Genomic DNA, 19,050 nt, shown 5'->3' on the forward strand with positions numbered 1-19,050 from the left:
GGTCCAGGTTTGCCTGCAGTGTGTGTGTGTGTGTGTGTGTATGTGCTTGCAAGTATGCTGTTTAGATTAGATTCCCGCTGTAATGATTGACTGTGACATAACCACATTGAACAGATTTGATTTGGTAAAAAGCAGAACCTAATTCAAAGTGACTGAGACAGTAGGCTCAATGACTCAACCTTTTGTCAAGTGTCTTTACAAGCTGTCTGTGACTGGTGTAGCATGATGTTCCCTTTATGAGCAGATGGCGGAATGGAAGGAGGCAGGCAACTGAAATCTTATCAAAAAACTTGAGGTAAGATTATTAAAAGATTAGCTTAACCTAGTTTCAACTCAACAATCACATTATTTGTTTCTGTTTTCAACAAGGAACCTTCAGAATAGGTCAGGAGAGATTTAATCACTCACATACTCTGATTCCACACAATTGGTGCTCCACACCATTTTTGCCTCTCATTCATAAAACTGCTTTTCAGTAAATATATTTCTTCATTTAGAGGGCATAGTGCATATCACTTGCAAAACTGCATGTACTCGTCTGTTTTAAGCAAGTAAGAAAAAATATTTTTAGCTCAGATATTCACTTCCTGTGATCTGGCTGCTTCACCTCCCTGATACATACCTAGAGTACCATCTACTGTTCATGCATGTTAACTGCATTTTTTAAGTTTGTAAGTTGATGTGGTATCCTCGTATTAATAGGCTCCAAAAAACATATTATACCTATCTATCTATCTGTCTGTCTGTCTGTCTGCCTAATGCAACACAACAGTTCATTAATGTGTCTGAAATTGAAAACTGTCACAGAGCGAGAGTTTTTGAGACAGAGAGAAGAGTTTCTGTTCTCAGACAGACACACCCCTCACCAAACTACAGTACCTGACCGTGACGGTTTGGTGCAGAGATTACGTGCCTGACCACCCTCTGTACACCTGTACACTCATACACAGAAGATTTAAGATAATTTTCCTTCCCGGGAGCTTTAAACTGCAAAGGAAGGGAGAGGTGTGTTAGTTGACTTAGTCCAGGGGCCAAAATTGATATTTTCACAAATTGGTACCATCCAAGGTGACCAAACAATGTTGTTTTTTTGTCTTCCTACATGTCTCTAGTTTATATTTTGGTATGATAATCCTGTCTATCTAGAAGATTAATGATAGTAATCACTTTATAAACAAACATACTGTACCCCCATATAAAATCACAAAATCCTGATTACTGTATACCTGAAGACACATGTACCGACAATGTACATCAAATCACCCATATTCTGTACGTAGCAAATAGTTCCTACATTAACTATGTAGGAAGACAAAATTACCAATATTCTTGGGTCATTTTAGGTGGTACCAAAAATTGGATTGGCCCCTGGGCTAATTTCTGAGCTGTATAATCAACCAAACATTATTGGTGTTCTACAAGTGCTGATGAACTGAACACTTGCCTACTCCGAAGGTAAGGTGGCTCATTACATCGCTTCGTTTCATTTGAACCAGGCTATTGATCAATCTTTGAAAGTGCGTGCCCTCTCCTGAATCTGATTAGCCCATACTTTGACGTGTAGTTAAAAAAGTAGACTAAAATTAGCTCAGACGAGCTTTGAGGGTACAGTACTCACACGCCCTTACCTTTTCCACATTTTATGTTACAGCCTTAGTAGTAAAATAATTTAGACCCTTTGCTCAGTCAGTACTTTGTTGAGGCACATTTGGCAATGATGATTAGGTTAGTGATTAGATGATTGGAGTCCAGCTAGGGAAAGGATTTGATTTGGAAAGGCACACACCTGTCTACTGTACTGTATGTAAAGTAGTAATAGCCCACAGTTGACAGTGCATGTGAGAGCCAAAACCAGGCATGAAGTCGAGAAATTGTCTGTAGACCTCCAAGACATCTGAACATTAACCAATGTTTTAATACAGTAGCTACAGTATGTAAACAAATCAACAACAACAATATGAACCATTTGATTTATTAAAAGTATCTCATTAGGCAATGGCACAAAGTGACAGTACACAGTTGGCAAAACAATCAGGATATTTTAAAAGTTTAGCTAATTAACAATTTCATTAGTGCATTATTAAGACATTATTGGTCAAAGCAACAAAGAGCTCAAGTAAAAACAAACAAATCATTGAAATAATTTCAGACAAAAAAAACCTGCTTCATCCAGATTTTTACATGACTGTTCTGAACTCATCAAAGATGAAACTGGGCACGTGAGCTTCTGCCACCTATGGAGATAAAGAGCCATCATAGATAAATGCATGCGTATCAATTCTATAATTTACCAGACATAACAGGTTTTGCTGTTGTTGTTATCCTACCTTGCGGGTCAGTTTGGTGTACCGTACATAATCCTCTAGGAACATCAAAGCTCCAACAACATCCGAGGGCATGTCTGGGATTTTTTGACTGCAAACACAGAGAATAAAATGTAACAGCAAAGACAGTCAGGACATTATTAAATGTAACTCATTTCGTTTTGGAGTGAACGGAATGTTTCAGGGTACCTTGTGCATTGTTCCATTATGGAGCGGATGAATTGACCAATGAGAGCCAGGAACTGCTCGGTGTATCTGGAGTGGAACTGCTTGAGCAGGGTGAGCAGTCCCAGCACCAGCGGCGGCCAATCTACTGGGTCTGTGGCTTTTCTGCATGTCATCCCTGGACAAAAGAGTACGCACACAATGACAATGTGCCAAAACTAGCTGCACTAAGTCTCTGATGAGATGCCATGGCACTTCTTACTATCCGGACCTTCGACATGGTCTTAAATGGACTTATGGCCCAGGTGTTAGCTCAGGGAGTCAGGGCAAGTCTTCAGGCATCAGGTCTGGCTACTCATCAAATCACCTCTGTAACACTGTCTCACCTTGGTTTTTGCTGTATTGCAGTTTGGGCAGCTGGGCTATGATGAAGAGGAAGTTGACAATCGGAAAATATGGCAGGCGCTTTGTTGTGATGTAGATCTGCACGATATGAGAACAACATTTAGCTACAAGTCCTACCATTCTGTTATTTGCTACTGATCACATGCCTATGTATGTTTAAAATAGTAGTATTTACTTATATTTTGTTGGGGAGATAAAACAATTAGGCATATGTGTGATGTTATGTGATGTTAAAGGAATGCATGACAAAGTGGTTAGAATTATCAAAAGAACAGCTGTATGTATGCCCATAAGCCAGGCTTGACCTGGCCTGGTTTTTACTCAACTTGCTTTGGTGGAAAGACAGATCACTGAAATATGTGCACACATCGTTGGTTTTATCTAAACTTCCATCTGGAAGCTTTTCTTTTACTCAACTTGCTCGGCGGAAGGGCAGTTACATCACTGAAATATCTGCACACAACTTTGGTTTTATCTAAACTTCCGTCTGGAAGCTTTTTCAAACAAAATGTGCAGTTCAACACACCGTGGGATGTCTCCTCAGTCGTGTTCTCAGCGAGTGTTTACTGGAGTGTTTACCTGGATGAATTAGCTACTGAAAGGCATCAAACTCAGAAAACGTATCCACGTTTCACATCCTTTCAGTAAATAAGCCAGGTAAACGCTCAAGTTTGGAATTACAGGAGGAAGTTGGGTTCAAATTTCGTAATATGATTAATTTGCGTTCATTTTGTTTAACGCGTGAAAGTTTCCAGATCAATCACGAGCGTTAACATTGACAGCCCTAATCAGGATGTATTTACAATACAATTTGTTCACAATACACTTGTTGACAAGACTTTTTAGCACTTTGGCATGACATCATAATGTGATACATCACTGATAAGCTATTTCCTGTCCCTCCCTCTAAGCACCTTGTTGAGAGGGTTGTGTATGCCCGCAGCCTCCAGGTAGGCTGTGATGTCATACAGGAGCGTGTTGTCCTCCTTGGGGTAAGGCAGAGAAGGGTCCTGGTAGTGGGCCTCTATGTCCGCCAGCAGAGACCTACATTCATGGAGGTTTATACAGAATATGAGTAAGAATTAAACAAATCGGGATTTTTGTCAAAGAGAGTGGTGGTCCCAATTTCCCTCCTCCCTCTAACTTGGATGTTCATTGAGGCAGTGAGGGGTGGGAGGGGAGAGTGACACTGACTTGTTGAGGTTCTCCAGAGCAGCGGCGAGGTGTTTGGAGTCAAACTTGCACGAGTAGTTCAGCTCGTTAGCAATCTGCTGCCTGAGTATCTGCATCTGGCCCACCTGGACCGGAGTGAACCACGCGCACAGTATGACTTGTGAATATGGTCATCTCACACAGAGCACAGTGTGTAGACATATTTACATTGTTGATGCTTTGAAACAGCAAGGAACAATCGACAGACCTTCATGATAGCCTCCAAGTACGAGCCCCAGATCTTCTGTGTTTTGGCCACAGCGTTGGCGTATACTTTACTGGCATTGGCTGAGACAGAGTGATAAGCAAAATAATGTGAGCAGGGCTTTTATCCACACTTCAGTGTTGAGTAACATTGCTGATCTAGGACCAGGACCCTCCTATCCCTCTAATCCTTTTGTAGGTTAGCACTAGGGCTGGGTTTAAAAAATCGATTCATCGATTCTGAATCGATTCTGAATCAAATGATTCAGAATCGATTCATGAATCCCAAAATCGATCTTTTATTTAATGAATGAATGAATAAATGAAGGAATGAATAGTTCATTAATTCATTCAATGATTCATTCATTCATTTTTGGAAATCAGTATCAATACCCAGCCCTAGTATTGATGTGTTGCATAACTTGGCAGTCATGTAATTAAGGTTACAGCTAAAAAAAAAAAAAAGGTTTTAGTAACACTAACCGAATCAATATTGAATAGAATCGAATCGTGATAATCGATTCCAAACCTTGTGAATCGGAATCGATTCTTGAAATTCGACTCGATACCCAGCCCTAGTTAGCACTCCTATAGGCCCTGGTCCTGTCCTGAATTGTCATAGCCATTCTTGTCCTGTTATGATACCTACCCACAATGCCTTTCACTGGGTTGACAGCACTCAGCATGGCTTTGAAGACGTCAACCACAGCCTTGTCTCTCAGGATGGTCTTCTGGAGTACTGTCAGGAAGTTCTGATGGGAAGGAAATAAAATAACTTTGTTGCTCAAATCATGTTTTACAAGGTACTGTGAGTTAACTCATAGCATAATATGCCTTTCAGCCAATGGCTCGGGTTTGATACAGTACATGCAGCTTTTGACCACTGGATTTAATTTGCCCCTGTTTCTCATTCCGAGAGACGCTTGTTATGTCTGGAGTAAAATATTAAAAGCATATTCCCGGCCGTTGAACGTGGAACTCCAGGGCATCCGGGAGCTACGGAGAGCTGGGCTTCAGATCACCCGTGCTTTTCAGAGAACCTTATTTCACTTGAAGCACAAGCTTCTAAGTGCATAGCAAATCAGTGATCGCAGAAGTAAAGAGCACAAACCTGCATTCTACGACCAAATCTCACAGACATCCCACCTTATGGCATCAAGTCATAAATGTGAGCTGTAAAAATTCTTCCCTGACCTCTCTCAACGAGACAATCAAGCAAGCTCCTGGAAAGTGTTTGTCTATTGTCTAAGAACATATACAGAGCAATAAACATGGGCTAAATACTTCATAAGAGAGACATGACTAACAGTAGAGTGCACAAATAGTTACAGAGAAGTTTGGCTACATGGGGCCATTATGTGTTAGCTATCCATGTAGTCTCTAATATGAGTGATATGAGACTCTGTAATATGAGACTCTCTAATATAAGTGAATCAGATAACAAAGCACAGTAAGCACTTAGCATGACTAGCTTTATCACGGTTGGACACATGACCTAGCCGTACTCCATCTCTAAAAATGATCAAAGTTAGTCATCTCTGATCCAAAATGATCGAACAACCTAGGAGTCATCTGCTCTACGTTGTGAAATATAACGACTATAACTAATGATAACTGTACCCACAATGCACCTAACCTCGATACTAACCTATGAGAAGGAATGCTAACCCCAACCACTCAGTGACTCAGTTTGGAGCATATCCCACTCTATTTGGCAATCAAACGGTCAGGGACATTGAGCGGAGGCATCATTGGATTCGTCTTGACCTGAATGCTATCACATCCCACACAAACCAATTCAAGTACATTTAGTGTCGTTATAAGGTTAAGTATAAGCACAGAGAATAACTTCCCATTGACCACCATTCAGTTGGGATTCTGTGGGCTCAGGAGCAAAATAAGATTTCCCCATTCATTCTCTATGGTAGCCGGTTCGATACCCATATATAACAATATTAGAATCGGTGGTTGTACATCATTACTCCTTTCAGCGCCTTTATGTGTTTCGCCTATATTCGGAACATTCGACCCATATCGAGCAAAATTTGCCCACAGACTCCTTATGTCAGACCCGTAAGCCTCAGAGCACATGCCCAAACTTCAGTCGCAGAAGTAGAGATTGCTACACTGCCCCTTGAGATTAAACTCCTCAGTCTCCCCAACTAACGGCATGACTAACTTTGCCACTTTGTTGGAAAACATATGACCTAGCCATACTCTATCCTTGATCTATCCAACATGATCGAACTACCTAAATAAGAATCATCTGATCTATGCTGTCAATATAACGACTACAACTAAAGATAATTGTACCCACAAATGCACTTAACATCGATACTAACCTATGAGAATCCTAGCATTTAGAACAAGCACCAAAATAGATAAACACCTCAAGCTCTGAACTCTGTGGATTTAAAAAGAACACGGGCTCCTGAGTAAAATAAACTATACTTTTACTGAGACAGCAAGCATTGTTTTATGTACAAAGCAAAATGTACTTGTATTGGGTGAATGGGAGAAATGAATTGTGGGTGAGCTCTGGTACTGTACATGTCTGACACACATGCACATACGCATTAACTAATGTACACGGGTCAATCTAATGCCCCCCCCTCTATTTCATCAGGTGGTGGACAAAAAACAATTTCGCAAGAGACCTGTCCAAGACAGGTCAGCAGACAGCAACACTCACCCAACGCCAACAGTCAATCCTTAACCCTCTTTTCTGCTTTGAAGTTACCTGTAGTTCCTTCACAATCATGAAGCACAGGAGTCGGTCGAGGCCGTTGAGGCCGAAGGTGCCCAGGGTGTCCTGGATCTCGGAGAAGAGGCTGTTGTTGGTCACCTCCTGGTGAGTCCTCATATCATACCAGGTGTTCAACTGGTCAATGTAGCAGGTCATTCTGAAAACACAACATATAGGCGATATGAACACATTTAGTGCTGTTATAGTCTTCAAAAAAGCACTGGACACTTTCCATTCAACCCTCAATATCAATGAAGCACAAGAATGCTACTCCAACCATGTAGGCATAACTCTACAAAGACAGTATAGCTACAGTACAACTACTATTACTGTCAAAGGGACCTACTTGGGGTCAGTGATCCGCAGGATCTCCCTGCACAGTCGACCTATGAAGGTGGCCGACTCGTCGACGGAGGGGAACTTGGGGATGGGGATGTGGGTAGACTGGTACACGCTCTGCCAATCCTGGATCTGAACACGCACCAGAGAGAATCAACCGGAGAGAGCGCCACAAAGTCACTGACTGTTACATAGGAAGAAGAGGCTGAGCAAAGCCTATTCTTTCCCTTTTATTCTTAAAGCCCAAACCCAGCCCCCATGGCCGTGATTTGACCGATGTAAGCGGTGAGGCGACCGCTCCCACTGATTGGCTGAATGGCGGAGATGCAAGACAACGGTGCGGACCTGGTTTGACGTCTTTCAGCTGATGTCCGTCTGAGAGGACAGGGCGAAACTAACCTTGGCTCTGAGGAAGCTGTTGCACTCCTGCTCGACGTTGTAGTTGATGATGCGCGACACCTCCTCCTGCCAGATCTTGAGGCCGTAGATGCTGACATAATCCTGGATATACTCGAAGGAGCGGTAGAAGCCGTCCATGGTGGCCGCCATCTCCTTCAGCTTGGGCATCAGCTCACTGGGCTGGCAGAGGACATGGGTGATCAGAACTAGGGCTGGGTTTCAAAAGAAATTTGATTAATCGATTCTGAAAATCAAATGATTCAGAATCGATTCATGAATCCCAAAATCGATCTTTTATTTAATGAATGAATGAATAAATGAAGGAATGAATAGTTCATTCAATGATTCATTCATTCATTTATGGAAATCAGTATCGATACCCAGCCCTAGTATTGATGTGTTGCATAACTTGGCAGTCATGTAATTAAGGTTACAGCTACAAAAAACAAAACAGGTTTTAGTCACACTAACTGAATCAATATTGAATCGAATCGAATCTAATTGTGATAATCGATTCTGAACCTTGTGAATCGGAATCAAATCGATTCTTGAAATTCGAATCGATACACAGCCCTAATCAGAACCATAGACTCGGTTCCTCATTCTGGAAAGCTGGGTGTTGTTAATAGACCGTTTCATGGAGTGTTCATATTCAAAACAACAACACCACTTTGGTCCATCACAACATCCGGTTCGCTGCAACAATGACACTGTCAAGCTAGCTAGCGGCGCTAGCTATCCAACGTTTTCGATGACAAGCAGCTATTTCTTGAGCCTCCCAAAGACAGAACAGTTGAGATATGTAAATAATAATCCCAACAAGGTCCCAAAGTTAATTTGGACATTTAGAAAAGGTCTCTGACTTACTAGCGTTAGACTATCATCGCGTTAGACTATCATCGCATCACAGTTTTTTGTTTTGTTTTTCTTGCTGGCGCACCGGACGTTTGCTTGGACCTAGTCTCTCCCCTAGTGAGTAAACATTCCATTGAACGGGTCTAAATACATTTGTTTGCATTAAGGCGAAAATAAGATCATGTGTGTTTTTTCCCCTCTGTTTTTATTTGACCAGGAAGGTCCCACTCGCTTTATTCACACAGCTGCCATATTGGTCAAGTCTGACGTAATTGGTGGGATGAATGCAGAAGTGCCCGTTGACTCCAATATTAAAAGTTCACTATAAAAACACCACTTCAAGAACCAAACTAGTCAAAATAACAAGTTGAGTCTCCTACCTTGGCTTTGGGGTTGAAGATGAGGCCTTTGTGCAGAGCGTAGGCCACCCTTCTCACCAGCTCCTTCCTGATGCCGTCCTCCAGGAGCTGCTTGGGGTCCACCTGAAACCAGAACACCACGGTGGTCGTGGAAAGGGAAAAGGAACTTCCACACTCTTAACAGAGCCCATGCTGATTTTAGAATGCCTCGATGGGCCTTCGGCCGCAGCAAGAGGGTCAGAGTGTATGTCCATTTAAACACCACACTCATGTGAGTATTAACAGCACATTAAACACCAGCGGCTAGCTGTTGACTTTTACCTTGATGATCCCAACCAGCGTGGTCTTCATCATTAGAATCCCTTCCGTGAATATTGAGATGGCGTGGGTGAGCTTGGCGACCTGTTGAACAGGAGGACGGTAAGGAGCATTCGGACACGTGATAAGCTAAGTGTTCTATGTACTGTACACATGACCATGTGCCGAGTCTGAGGTATGCGAGTGTCATTCCCAGGTCATTGTGTTCTCCATCAGATGTTCTTACAGTAGAGGACAAGCTCCCTACAGTAGATGGAGTGGCGTCTCCTGATCAGACATGGTAGTAGAGTACCTAAGCCAGGGCCCGGACTTATCAACGGTCTCAGAGTTGAAGTGCTGATCTGGGATCAAGACCCTGCCTGCCCATACAGTTCAAGAAAGTTCAATTCAAAAGGCACAAATTATCCCTGATCAGCGCTCCTTCTCCGAGACGCTTGGTGAACACGCCGGGGCCGAGGCCTACCTCATAGCGAGCCCCCAGCTGAGAGTAGTCCTTCAGCTTGTCCTTGTCTAGGCGCGTGGGGACCTCCATGATGTCGTGGATCTGCAACTTGATAATCTTAGCCAGTGAGGTGAACATGCTCTCTGGGATGATCTGCAGCACCTGATGGGCAGAGAGAGAAAGGGAACACAGTCATTCACAGTCATTAGTCATTTAGTCTATTTCAGCTTAGTCAGCTTAAGATTCAGCATCTCTTCTGCAAGGGAGACCAGCACAGAATGCCAGAAGCACAAAGATGGACACGAAATCAACATTTCACCTCCTTACAATCTTACAGTGGTAATTCCATAGTAACTGCGGCCTTGTGTAGTAGTGACAACCAGACACCTAGACACCAGTACCTTCCTGACGTAGGCCACCAGCTCCCCGGAGTAGAACTGGGAGACACTGAGCAGATCTGGACTGTTGGCCTGGTTGATACGCAGCAGGGGCAGATCCAAGGCAGACGCCAACTGTTGGACAGAAGTTCAATGGCACATTGATATCAGTGCATGTTTTGAAGGTTACAACAGTCAACTGTTCAACTTTCCCCTCTTTTCCAAGTGGTATTATTGCTTGTGCCGCTGTCACAAAGCCATAGCACATTTAGCTTAATATACAGTGCAATAGAACAAGCAGGACAGTACTGAGTTGGGCACAACACACAAACAAGCGCACATGTATACATGTTGTCCCCCACCCATAATGCATGTTCCCTGGGTTCAAGTTCAATGTCTCCATCTAGTGGGCAAACAAGTCCATGCACCGGTATGGTCTAAAGTCCAATAATGAAGTTTGAAATACAGACACAAACACACAGACAATCTTAATTTATTTCATAATGATACGTTGAGTCAAAAACGTTGACTGTGCAGGCTTTAAGATAATCATCTAGGATAATCAATTTGGCTGTTTATGGGTTAGGGTTAGGGTGGATATACTGCTTACTGGTACCGTGGAAGAAGAAGTCTTTTACCTTTAGAAAGGTGGCTCTCAGTTTGGTCACCATGGAGGGGTTCACTCTGATGCTCTCCTGCATGATGGTTGTGAAGCTGTGGGAAGTGCAAGAATAACATCCCACTGACCGTTTACTGACCGTTTAGAACTAGTCAACAGTCAAGTCTTTGTCATCCTTGAAAGGAAAATGACTTAGCCAAGCATCCACTAATTACAAAATATTTAATACATGGTAGTAGGTATAGTATTGTATTGTATTTACCTGTCTATGATTTGCCAGGCATAGGACACGTCTCCCACAATCTCCATAGTGATCAGAACTTCCTCCTTGATGTTGATGGTGCGGATCATCTGGTGGAGGAACTTCCGGGTGTCGGCCAGGAACTGGCACACCTGCAGGTTGGACTCCAGCTGGTGGAACTCCTGGACCTGAGGACGATGAAGACGAGAAACATTATAGGATACAGGACTATAGGATATAGTATTATGGTATTGTGGGACTATAAAAAAGAGGGGAGGGGAAGGGAGGAGAGGAGAGGAGAGGAGGGGAGGGGAGAGGAGAGGAGAGGAGAGGAGAGGAGAGGAGAGGAGAGGAGAGGAGAGGAGAGGAGAGGAGAGGAGAGGAGAGGAGAGGAGAGGAGAGGAGAGGAGAGGAGAGGAGAGGAGAGGAGAGGAGACACTCTGGTGCTCACCTCGACCAGGGCCTGGATGAGTTGTACTGTCTTCCTCCCTGCAGCAGTCGAGTCCTCATAGTTCAGGCTCTCGATCTGCTTAGAGATCTCTCTGAACCACGCCTGCAGGTTCTCTGTGGGACACAGTAAACATATGCTCATCAACAAACCAGCGGCATTGGTATCAATGTGCTGTAGCTCCATGTTGTAAAGGCATGACCAACCAGTGGCATTGGGGAGACCCATTACATTTAGGGCGGATTCATACTCTACGCTAGCACCAGCTACGCAAGCTACGTAAGGCTAACCAAGGTGGACTATGAACTAGGCCTTATACATCCTGGTGTCTGTTTAGACTAGAGCTTGGTGTTGTGCAGAAGCTAGCGTGTTCATCTTTATTCGTTTGTCTGTTTAACTGTTGTAAAACAACCTCAGGTTATCACCTGGCGATGCTTTGGAAGGTCTGTCTCTGTGTGAGATAAGCTGTAGATGCTCACCGTTTTTCTCCACCCTAGTGAGGGGCTTGACCCCGGAGAAGACCTCGGCCAGCTCCGTCATCCTCTCAGAGCCCTCTGCCTGGTAGCTCTCCCACTTGATCTGCTTCTCAGCCAGCATCTGCTTGAACATCTAGAAGACGGCAGCGGGGGGGCAGATGTTCACACATGTAATTAGAGCTAGCTTTGCCTTGGCACAACAATCCCTTCAAACAGAAAGAACTTTGTATTTGAGGAACAGATGCACACATCCCACATGTGCCTAGTACACACGCCCAGTACACACACGACCAGTACACACACGGCCAGTACACACACGCCGTCCGGTGTGCAGGGCGTGAGACTAGGGCTGGGTATCGATTCGAATTTCCAGAATCAATTCGAGGTTCAGAATCGATTATCACGATTCGATTCAATCTCGATTCAGTTAGTGTTACTAAAACCTTTTTTTTTTTTTTTTTGGCTGTAACCTTAATTACATGACTGCCAAGGTATGCAACACATCAATACTACAGCTGGGTATCGATAATGATTTCCAAAAATGAATGAATCATTGAATGAATCATTGAATGAATGAATGAACTATTCATTCCTTTATTTATTCATTCATTCATTAAATAAAAGATCGATTTTGGGATTCATGAATCGTTTCGGAATCATTTGATTTTTTTTAACCCAGCCCTACGTGAGACGGACCTCTTTCAGGGTGAACTCGAACTGTGCCGTGTCCAGGAGGAGCTGGAAGAGGATCTTGGGGTTGTACTTGGAGTCGTTGATCACCTGGTCCTTCATCTGACGCAGGCGCTTGTTGTTTGGGTCGTAGGCTTTGAGATGAAAGAGTAGAATGTTCGCAGAACATGAGAATAAACATTTGCGTGACTGGACCTGCGACATACCATATCAAACCCTCGGGATGTAGATCAGAGAGGACTGGATAGGAGTAAGTAATATGGTCTTATATATACAGGGTTTTTCCTGCATATAGGAATTTTTGGCACCCGCCAAAGTGATTTTAGCCAGAGCCAAAGGAAAATCACCAGTGCCAAAATGCTAAAATTGAGAGGCCTATATATGCTGGTAGGCTACTTGGCATAAAACGGGGTTTCCCCCCAAAATTGCATGCGCATCACCCCCCAAAGACCTATTCTGAGCCAGGAAAAATATATATGTTCCATCTGGTAGAGATCTCGCTTATATTTTTCATGCCTGTCAAATCCCTCTACATGTCTGTCTAATCCCTCTACATATCTCCCCCATTGTAGGATGATCAGTACAAGACTTTGATGTGTAGGATCGCGGGACGCTTTCTCCGTACGAGGGTCTGTTTTGGTAGGAGGCCTCACCCGACTCGGCGGCGTGGAGCATGAGCCAGCGGATGGCGACGTTGCAGTCCCTCAGGCAGTTGAGCAGCTTGGGGATGTTGTCCAGGACGATCTCCTCCCGGAGGAAGCCCTCCTTCAATAGCTGCTGCACCTGTGGCTTCAGGCCCTCCAAGCTGGCGGCGTAGCGACAGGCCTGGGGAGGGAGCGCGGGGGCGAGGGTTCATGTGGAGGGTTGGGGGGGTGGAGGGTTCTGATCAGCCAGTATCAAAATGACCGAGTGTAATTTTATTTGGCGAAGAATTCTCCATACCGGCTGCCTACACAAGCGAGCAGCAGTGTTTGTTGGCCCGGGCGACCGGGCTCTGGGAAGGGTAGTGCACTACGTCTGAACTGAGGTGACCCTACTGTGTACTACGCTGCTGTACCTGTTCTCTGATGTTGGCGGAGTCCAGGGTGTAATTGAGGGCTATTCTGGCAGCTTTGTAAGGCTCCCACACGTCCACCAGGTTCACAGTGATCCCCATGTAGATGCTGATGACCTGGAGAGAGAATAGAACAGGACTTTATTCTCCATCAAAAGAGGATCATTTAATCACTGATTTTAATTATTATTAGGGGCCAGGCAGCGTAGCTGCCGGAACCCTATTGTATTTGCCTATAACCGGAACCCTATTGTATTTGCCTATATTATTATTATTCTCCATCTTCCACTGAAGTCTAACTTCCCGTGGACAAAAAATCGCCAAAATTTGCACAAAGCTCCAGTCCTATACCCAAAGTCCTCAACCTGCATTGTAGGTCAATAAACCTGAAGGTGGCGCTACAGCAACAGTCTAAAGTTTAAAACATAAAAAAAATCATAACAAATCAGCCATAGGTGCTATCACTGTAAAACCACCACGTGAATGTAGTCCCAAGTGAGACAAAACTTTCATACGCTTTGACCTTGCAGGAATTTTGAAGTCCATCACTCTGATTTCTTCATAAACTGTAAAACCTATCAAACCTATCTCCTCCCACATTTTTTGTTCAATTGACACCAAAATCGATCTACTGTATCTTCAGACTGTCCTTACCAAAGGATCCTCACAGATTTTTGAAATATGAAAAATAGAGCCCACAGCACTTCAAAAAGTTTTACTGTTAACAGTTCTGTATAGTTCCTATTAATTCTCGCCAAATCAATGTCTGATCATCCTCATAAAGAGTGACAACATTGGCCACATATCCAAGATGTAGTATGATTTTTTTCAGAATTTTATCTCAAAAATTGAATTTTTAAAAATATGTTTAATTCTGTCCTCTGAAACCAACACTTCATACAGAGAAAACTACATTACCCACAATCCAACGCAAGCTCCACGAATCTGAGACATCGCTGTTGGCAACCCTACCCAACCCCCGCCGAGGACTACAATGACTAAATTGATTGATTGGCAACTGACTGAGTACACAGCTGCTGAAGTTAATGTTCAATTATGAAAAAAAAAAGCTAACAAAACCTGTAACACACATTTTTCAATCAATTAATACTAAAGTTGCTACACTGGATCTTCAAACTGTCATTCACAAACTCATTGACCAGATTATTGAATTATCAAAATTGAGCTTACAATGCATTAAAATGTTTTACTTATTATTATTATTCTCCATCTTCCACTGAAGTCTAACTTCCTGTGGACAAAAAATCACAAAAATGTGCACATAGCTCCAGTACTAAACCCAAAGTCCTCAACCTGCATTGTAGGTCAATAAACCTCAAGGTGGCGCTACAGCAAAAGTCTAAAGTTTAAAACTTTAAAAAATCATAACAAATCAGCCATAGGTGCCATCACAGTAAAACCACCACGTGAATGTAGGCCCAAGTGAGACAAAACTTTCATACACTCTGACCTTGCAGGAATCTTGATTATTATTATTATTCTCCATCTTCCACTGAAGTCTAACTTCCCGTGGACAAAAAATCACCAAGATTTGCACATAGCTCCAGTAGTATACCCAAAGTCCTCAACCTGCATTGTAGGTCAATAAACCTGAAGGTGGCGCTACAGCAACAGTCTAAAGTTTAAAACTTAAAAAAATCATAACAAATCAGCCATAGGTGCTATCACTGTAAAACCACCACGTGAATGTAGGCCCAAGTGAGACAAAACTTTCATACGCTTTGACCTTGCAGGAATTTTGAAGTCCATCACTCTGATTTCTTCATAAACTGTAAAACCTATCAAACCTATCTCCTCCCACATTTTTAGTTCAATTGACACCAAAATTGATCTACTGTATCTTCAGACTGTCCTCAACAAACGATCCTCAGAGATTTTTGAAATATGAAAAATTGAGCCCACAGCACATCAAAATTTTTTACTGTTAACAGTTCTGTATATAGTTCCTATTAATTCTCGCCAAATCAATGTCTGATTGTCCTCATAAAAAGTGACAACATTAGCCACATATCCAAGATGTAGTATGATTTTTTTTGAGAATTTTATCTCAAAAATTGATTTTTTTAAAATATGTTTAATTCTGTCCTCTGAAACCAACACTTCATACAGAGAAAACTACGTTACCCATAATCCAACACAAGCTCCACGAATCGGAGACATCGCTGTTGGCAACCCTACCCAACCCCCGCCGAGGACTACAATGACTAAATTGATTGATTGGCAACTGACTGAGTACACAGCTGCTGAAGTTAATGTTCAATTATGAAGAAAAGCAAACAAAACCTGTAAAAATTAATAAACATATCTCATCCAACATTTTTCAATCAATTAACACCAAACTTGCTACACTGGATCTTCAGACTGTAATTCACAAACTCATTGACCATTGTTGAATTATCAAAATCGAGCTTACAACGCATCAAAATGTTTTACAAATGTTTTACGATACGAATGTACAAAATGAACATTGGAATGTCAACTTTCTTGTTGTCCTATTCTCTCGCTTATTGCTCCTAAACTTGTCGGAAATTGCCTGGCCCCGCCTCATCGCTGCGAAGCAGCTTTAATTATTATTATTATTGTACATTGCATATGTTTTGTTGATTTGTGTCTCTGTGTAAACTGTGTCATCACTGTACGAGTATAAATAAAGGTTTGAAATGGAATGGAATACAAATGTGAATAATATAATATATTAACCTTTTAGGTCATTATATTAGGTTAATATATTATTCACATTTGTCAGGAACTTATGAACTGATAAGCAATTGTGGAGAATAGCAGGACCAAGAATTCCAATGTACCTGTACTTATAAAATCCCTTGAACTTGAATTTGTCTTTCTCTAAATGATCATCAGAGACATTCCCCAGAGAATGTCAACATGGCATGAGTGGATGGAGACTAGTTAGACTCAAACATCCCAAAGGCATCAGAAAACAAAACATAGATTCTGCAATGACACAAACACACTAATGTTTCACCAGTACTCAAGTACTGATGATGTGGATGGACATATCTATCGTTGGTCGTTACTGTTCATCCGTTACCGCGGGTCTTGCTCTCACCCAGTTATCAGGGAAGTACTTGTCCACGATCTCCCTCATCTTGGCCTGCTGGGTGTGCAGTATGGAGGGGGCGAAGTACAAACAGACGTACAGCATGGCCGCCTGGTTGGCCAGCGCCGTGCTGCGGTGTTCAGGCAGCGGGTAGGCAGAAACCTGATTGGACACAAGCAGGATGAGAGTGAGACACGCCATGTACACTGGAATGTGCCTCCAGAGAATACCTCAAATCTAACTCATCATCAATATCATGAGGGGGGGGGAGTTAATAATGACTATGTATTTCATTTTCGACCAGTGCCATTTCATGACTTGACACTTGACGCACACTTGGCTATGCGACAAATGCATTGCAAATACTTAAGAGGGACCCAAGCGAGTCAGGTGAAGCTGCCCGCCAGGTGGAATTTCTTGCCTGGTTGTAGATGTCATCGGAGCGCAGCCTCCCTATCACCATGCTGACGAAGGTGGAGCTGATGGGGACCCTCTGGAAGTAGCTCTCGGGGTAGTTGAGCGGCCGCTTGGCCCCAGGCTGGCTGGAGTAGCCTGTGCTGCGTAGGAGCTTACAGATATCATCCAGGTTGGAGTCGGCAGATGAGCGGGCAGCACTACAAGAGGAAACAACGTGTAGAGCATCTGAATAGTGAGTGCATTTTGTACATGAGTGTCGCAATGTATCTCACACAAAATATTTCAGAGGCGATAACTTTCAGTAGAAAGAGTGGAATTTTATGTGGTGGTATGCATGGCGGAAAAAAACTAAACAGGAAACAAAATGTAAATGTGTGGCGTCTACAACAAAGAGCTCATCATGGTCTCACCTGTATCTGTAATAGGACACCAGCATCCTCTCTCTGACCTCCCCTTCAATCTTCTGGTCGATAACCAGCAACATGACCCCGTAGAGATACAGCGCCTCACACTGGACAGGAAGAGACACAGCACATAGATTCAGGGTGATATTTTCACTGGGCTAGCTGGGCAAATTTCCTGTACATGTTATGTGAGCCAGTGTCTGTTTACAACATGAAGCAATCAGGTTTACCAGGAGCTGTTTCCCATCTTCGTTCAGAAGCACAGTTTCCAGGGTTTGCTGGATGTAAACACCTTCATGCAGATCATCCAAGTACCTAGAGAGAAGACAGACCATATCAGCTGTGTTGCAGAGCCAAGTTTATGGTGCTATGAGGTGAACCAGCTCAATATTTAAACAACAAATTTTGAGGGAAGTTACCTGATGAGATCCACAATGTATTTGTGGACACTCTCGAACGCTAAGTAAAACCTTGAGAGGATCTCTATGTTATTCTCGCGGAATTCTTCGTCCAGATCCTGTAGCTCTGGTTTGGCCTCCAGCTTGCTGTCATAGTACTCAGGGCCCTGTGTGACAGGTGACATCACGTACCAGATATTATAAGCCCTGATTCATGTGGGTAATTTTGCTTAACCTGTGGGTCTGTAGCATCTAGATTTATTGCAGATTATTGTAGTTATAGTACACACTGTTTTTTGTTTTAATTCAGCAAGTGTCTAACTGGGGACTTAATGGCTGCATCATGTAATGTTGGTGACCATTCAAACCGTCATCATACAATAATAACAAATCTGTAGACACACAGTAGTTACACTCTCTATTCCTTGAGAAATCCTGACCTATCTCACCTTGAAGTAGCTGAAGTCGCAGATGATGTCTCCATATTTCTGCTGGTCGCTTTTGTCCTTGAGCCTGAAAACTGCAGGGATGAACTCGGAAAGTCTTAGGAGCTCCACGATGATGGCATTTCCCCGAGACACGATCCTAAGGATGGCTTGGCCGCAAAGGTTGTTCTCCGCAAGGAAGTCCACCATGGCGGAAGATCCACGGAGAGCTTCTGTCCAATCTTACTTTCTTGCAAGCTCTTGTCAGTGCAGAAAGGTAGCTACTACTTAAAACAAACCCCAAATCAAGTGTGCTGTATTCCTGATCATGGACTAGAAGTAGCTAGCTATGCTAGTGCTAGCTAGCTAAAGTTAAGTAGGCATACTACCAGCACTAGCTAGTAACGTTCGCGAGCAAAATTCTGAAAGTTCAGATCATGCTGACTATTTGACAAGGAATGATACAAATTATATTCTACACACGTTTTTATATAGCTACGATTCTCTACCTTTTTGATTTAAATGTTTCAACTAGGGGTTCGTATAGCTAGCTAGCACGTTCGCTCTCCAGCAGAATATCAAATAATCCTGTTTCATTCAATTCCTGTTACTATCATGTGACAAGGCACCACATGCCATCGTCCATTCGATTTA

At 43.0% G+C, this 19,050-nt stretch overlaps 1 protein-coding gene across 1 annotated transcript; it reads right to left on the reverse strand.

Annotated features, from left to right (window-relative positions):
• Positions 1-1,958: 1,958 nt before the first annotated feature.
• On the reverse strand, positions 1,959-18,822 carry washc5 (WASH complex subunit 5). The gene is made up of 28 exons (XM_084445029.1): positions 18,421-18,822; positions 17,993-18,138; positions 17,804-17,888; positions 17,580-17,680; positions 17,174-17,366; positions 16,762-16,914; positions 13,677-13,790; positions 13,273-13,444; positions 12,626-12,753; positions 11,933-12,062; positions 11,457-11,569; positions 11,027-11,193; positions 10,784-10,859; positions 10,170-10,280; positions 9,790-9,930; positions 9,330-9,410; positions 9,030-9,131; positions 7,795-7,974; positions 7,403-7,527; positions 7,051-7,213; positions 4,960-5,062; positions 4,315-4,394; positions 4,089-4,192; positions 3,809-3,938; positions 2,876-2,972; positions 2,514-2,667; positions 2,328-2,415; positions 1,959-2,234 (listed from the first exon to the last, which is right to left on the reverse strand). The coding sequence occupies exons 1-28, from the start codon at positions 18,604-18,606 to the stop codon at positions 2,178-2,180; spliced, it is 3,480 nt and encodes a 1,159-aa protein (XP_084301155.1). The 5' UTR covers positions 18,607-18,822; the 3' UTR covers positions 1,959-2,177.
• Positions 18,823-19,050: the final 228 nt, after the last annotated feature.

This window comes from Borostomias antarcticus (assembly GCF_949987555.1).
Source record: "Borostomias antarcticus genome assembly, chromosome: 10".
Lineage (NCBI taxonomy): Eukaryota > Metazoa > Chordata > Actinopteri > Stomiiformes > Stomiidae > Borostomias > Borostomias antarcticus.

Bases quoted from the DNA above. Each gene is read 5' to 3' on its own strand.
- washc5 (XM_084445029.1), bottom strand. From the start codon at position 18,606: ATGGTGGACTTCCTTGCGGAGAACAACCTTTGCGGCCAAGCCATCCTT. The intron at 17,681-17,803 runs GTAAACCTGATT...CTTCCTGTCCAG, and splicing joins AAGATGGGAAACAGCTCCTG to TGTGAGGCGCTGTATCTCTA. The intron at 2,668-2,875 runs GTGAGACAGTGT...TCTTTTGTCCAG, and splicing joins GCAATACAGCAAAAACCAAG to GGATGACATGCAGAAAAGCC.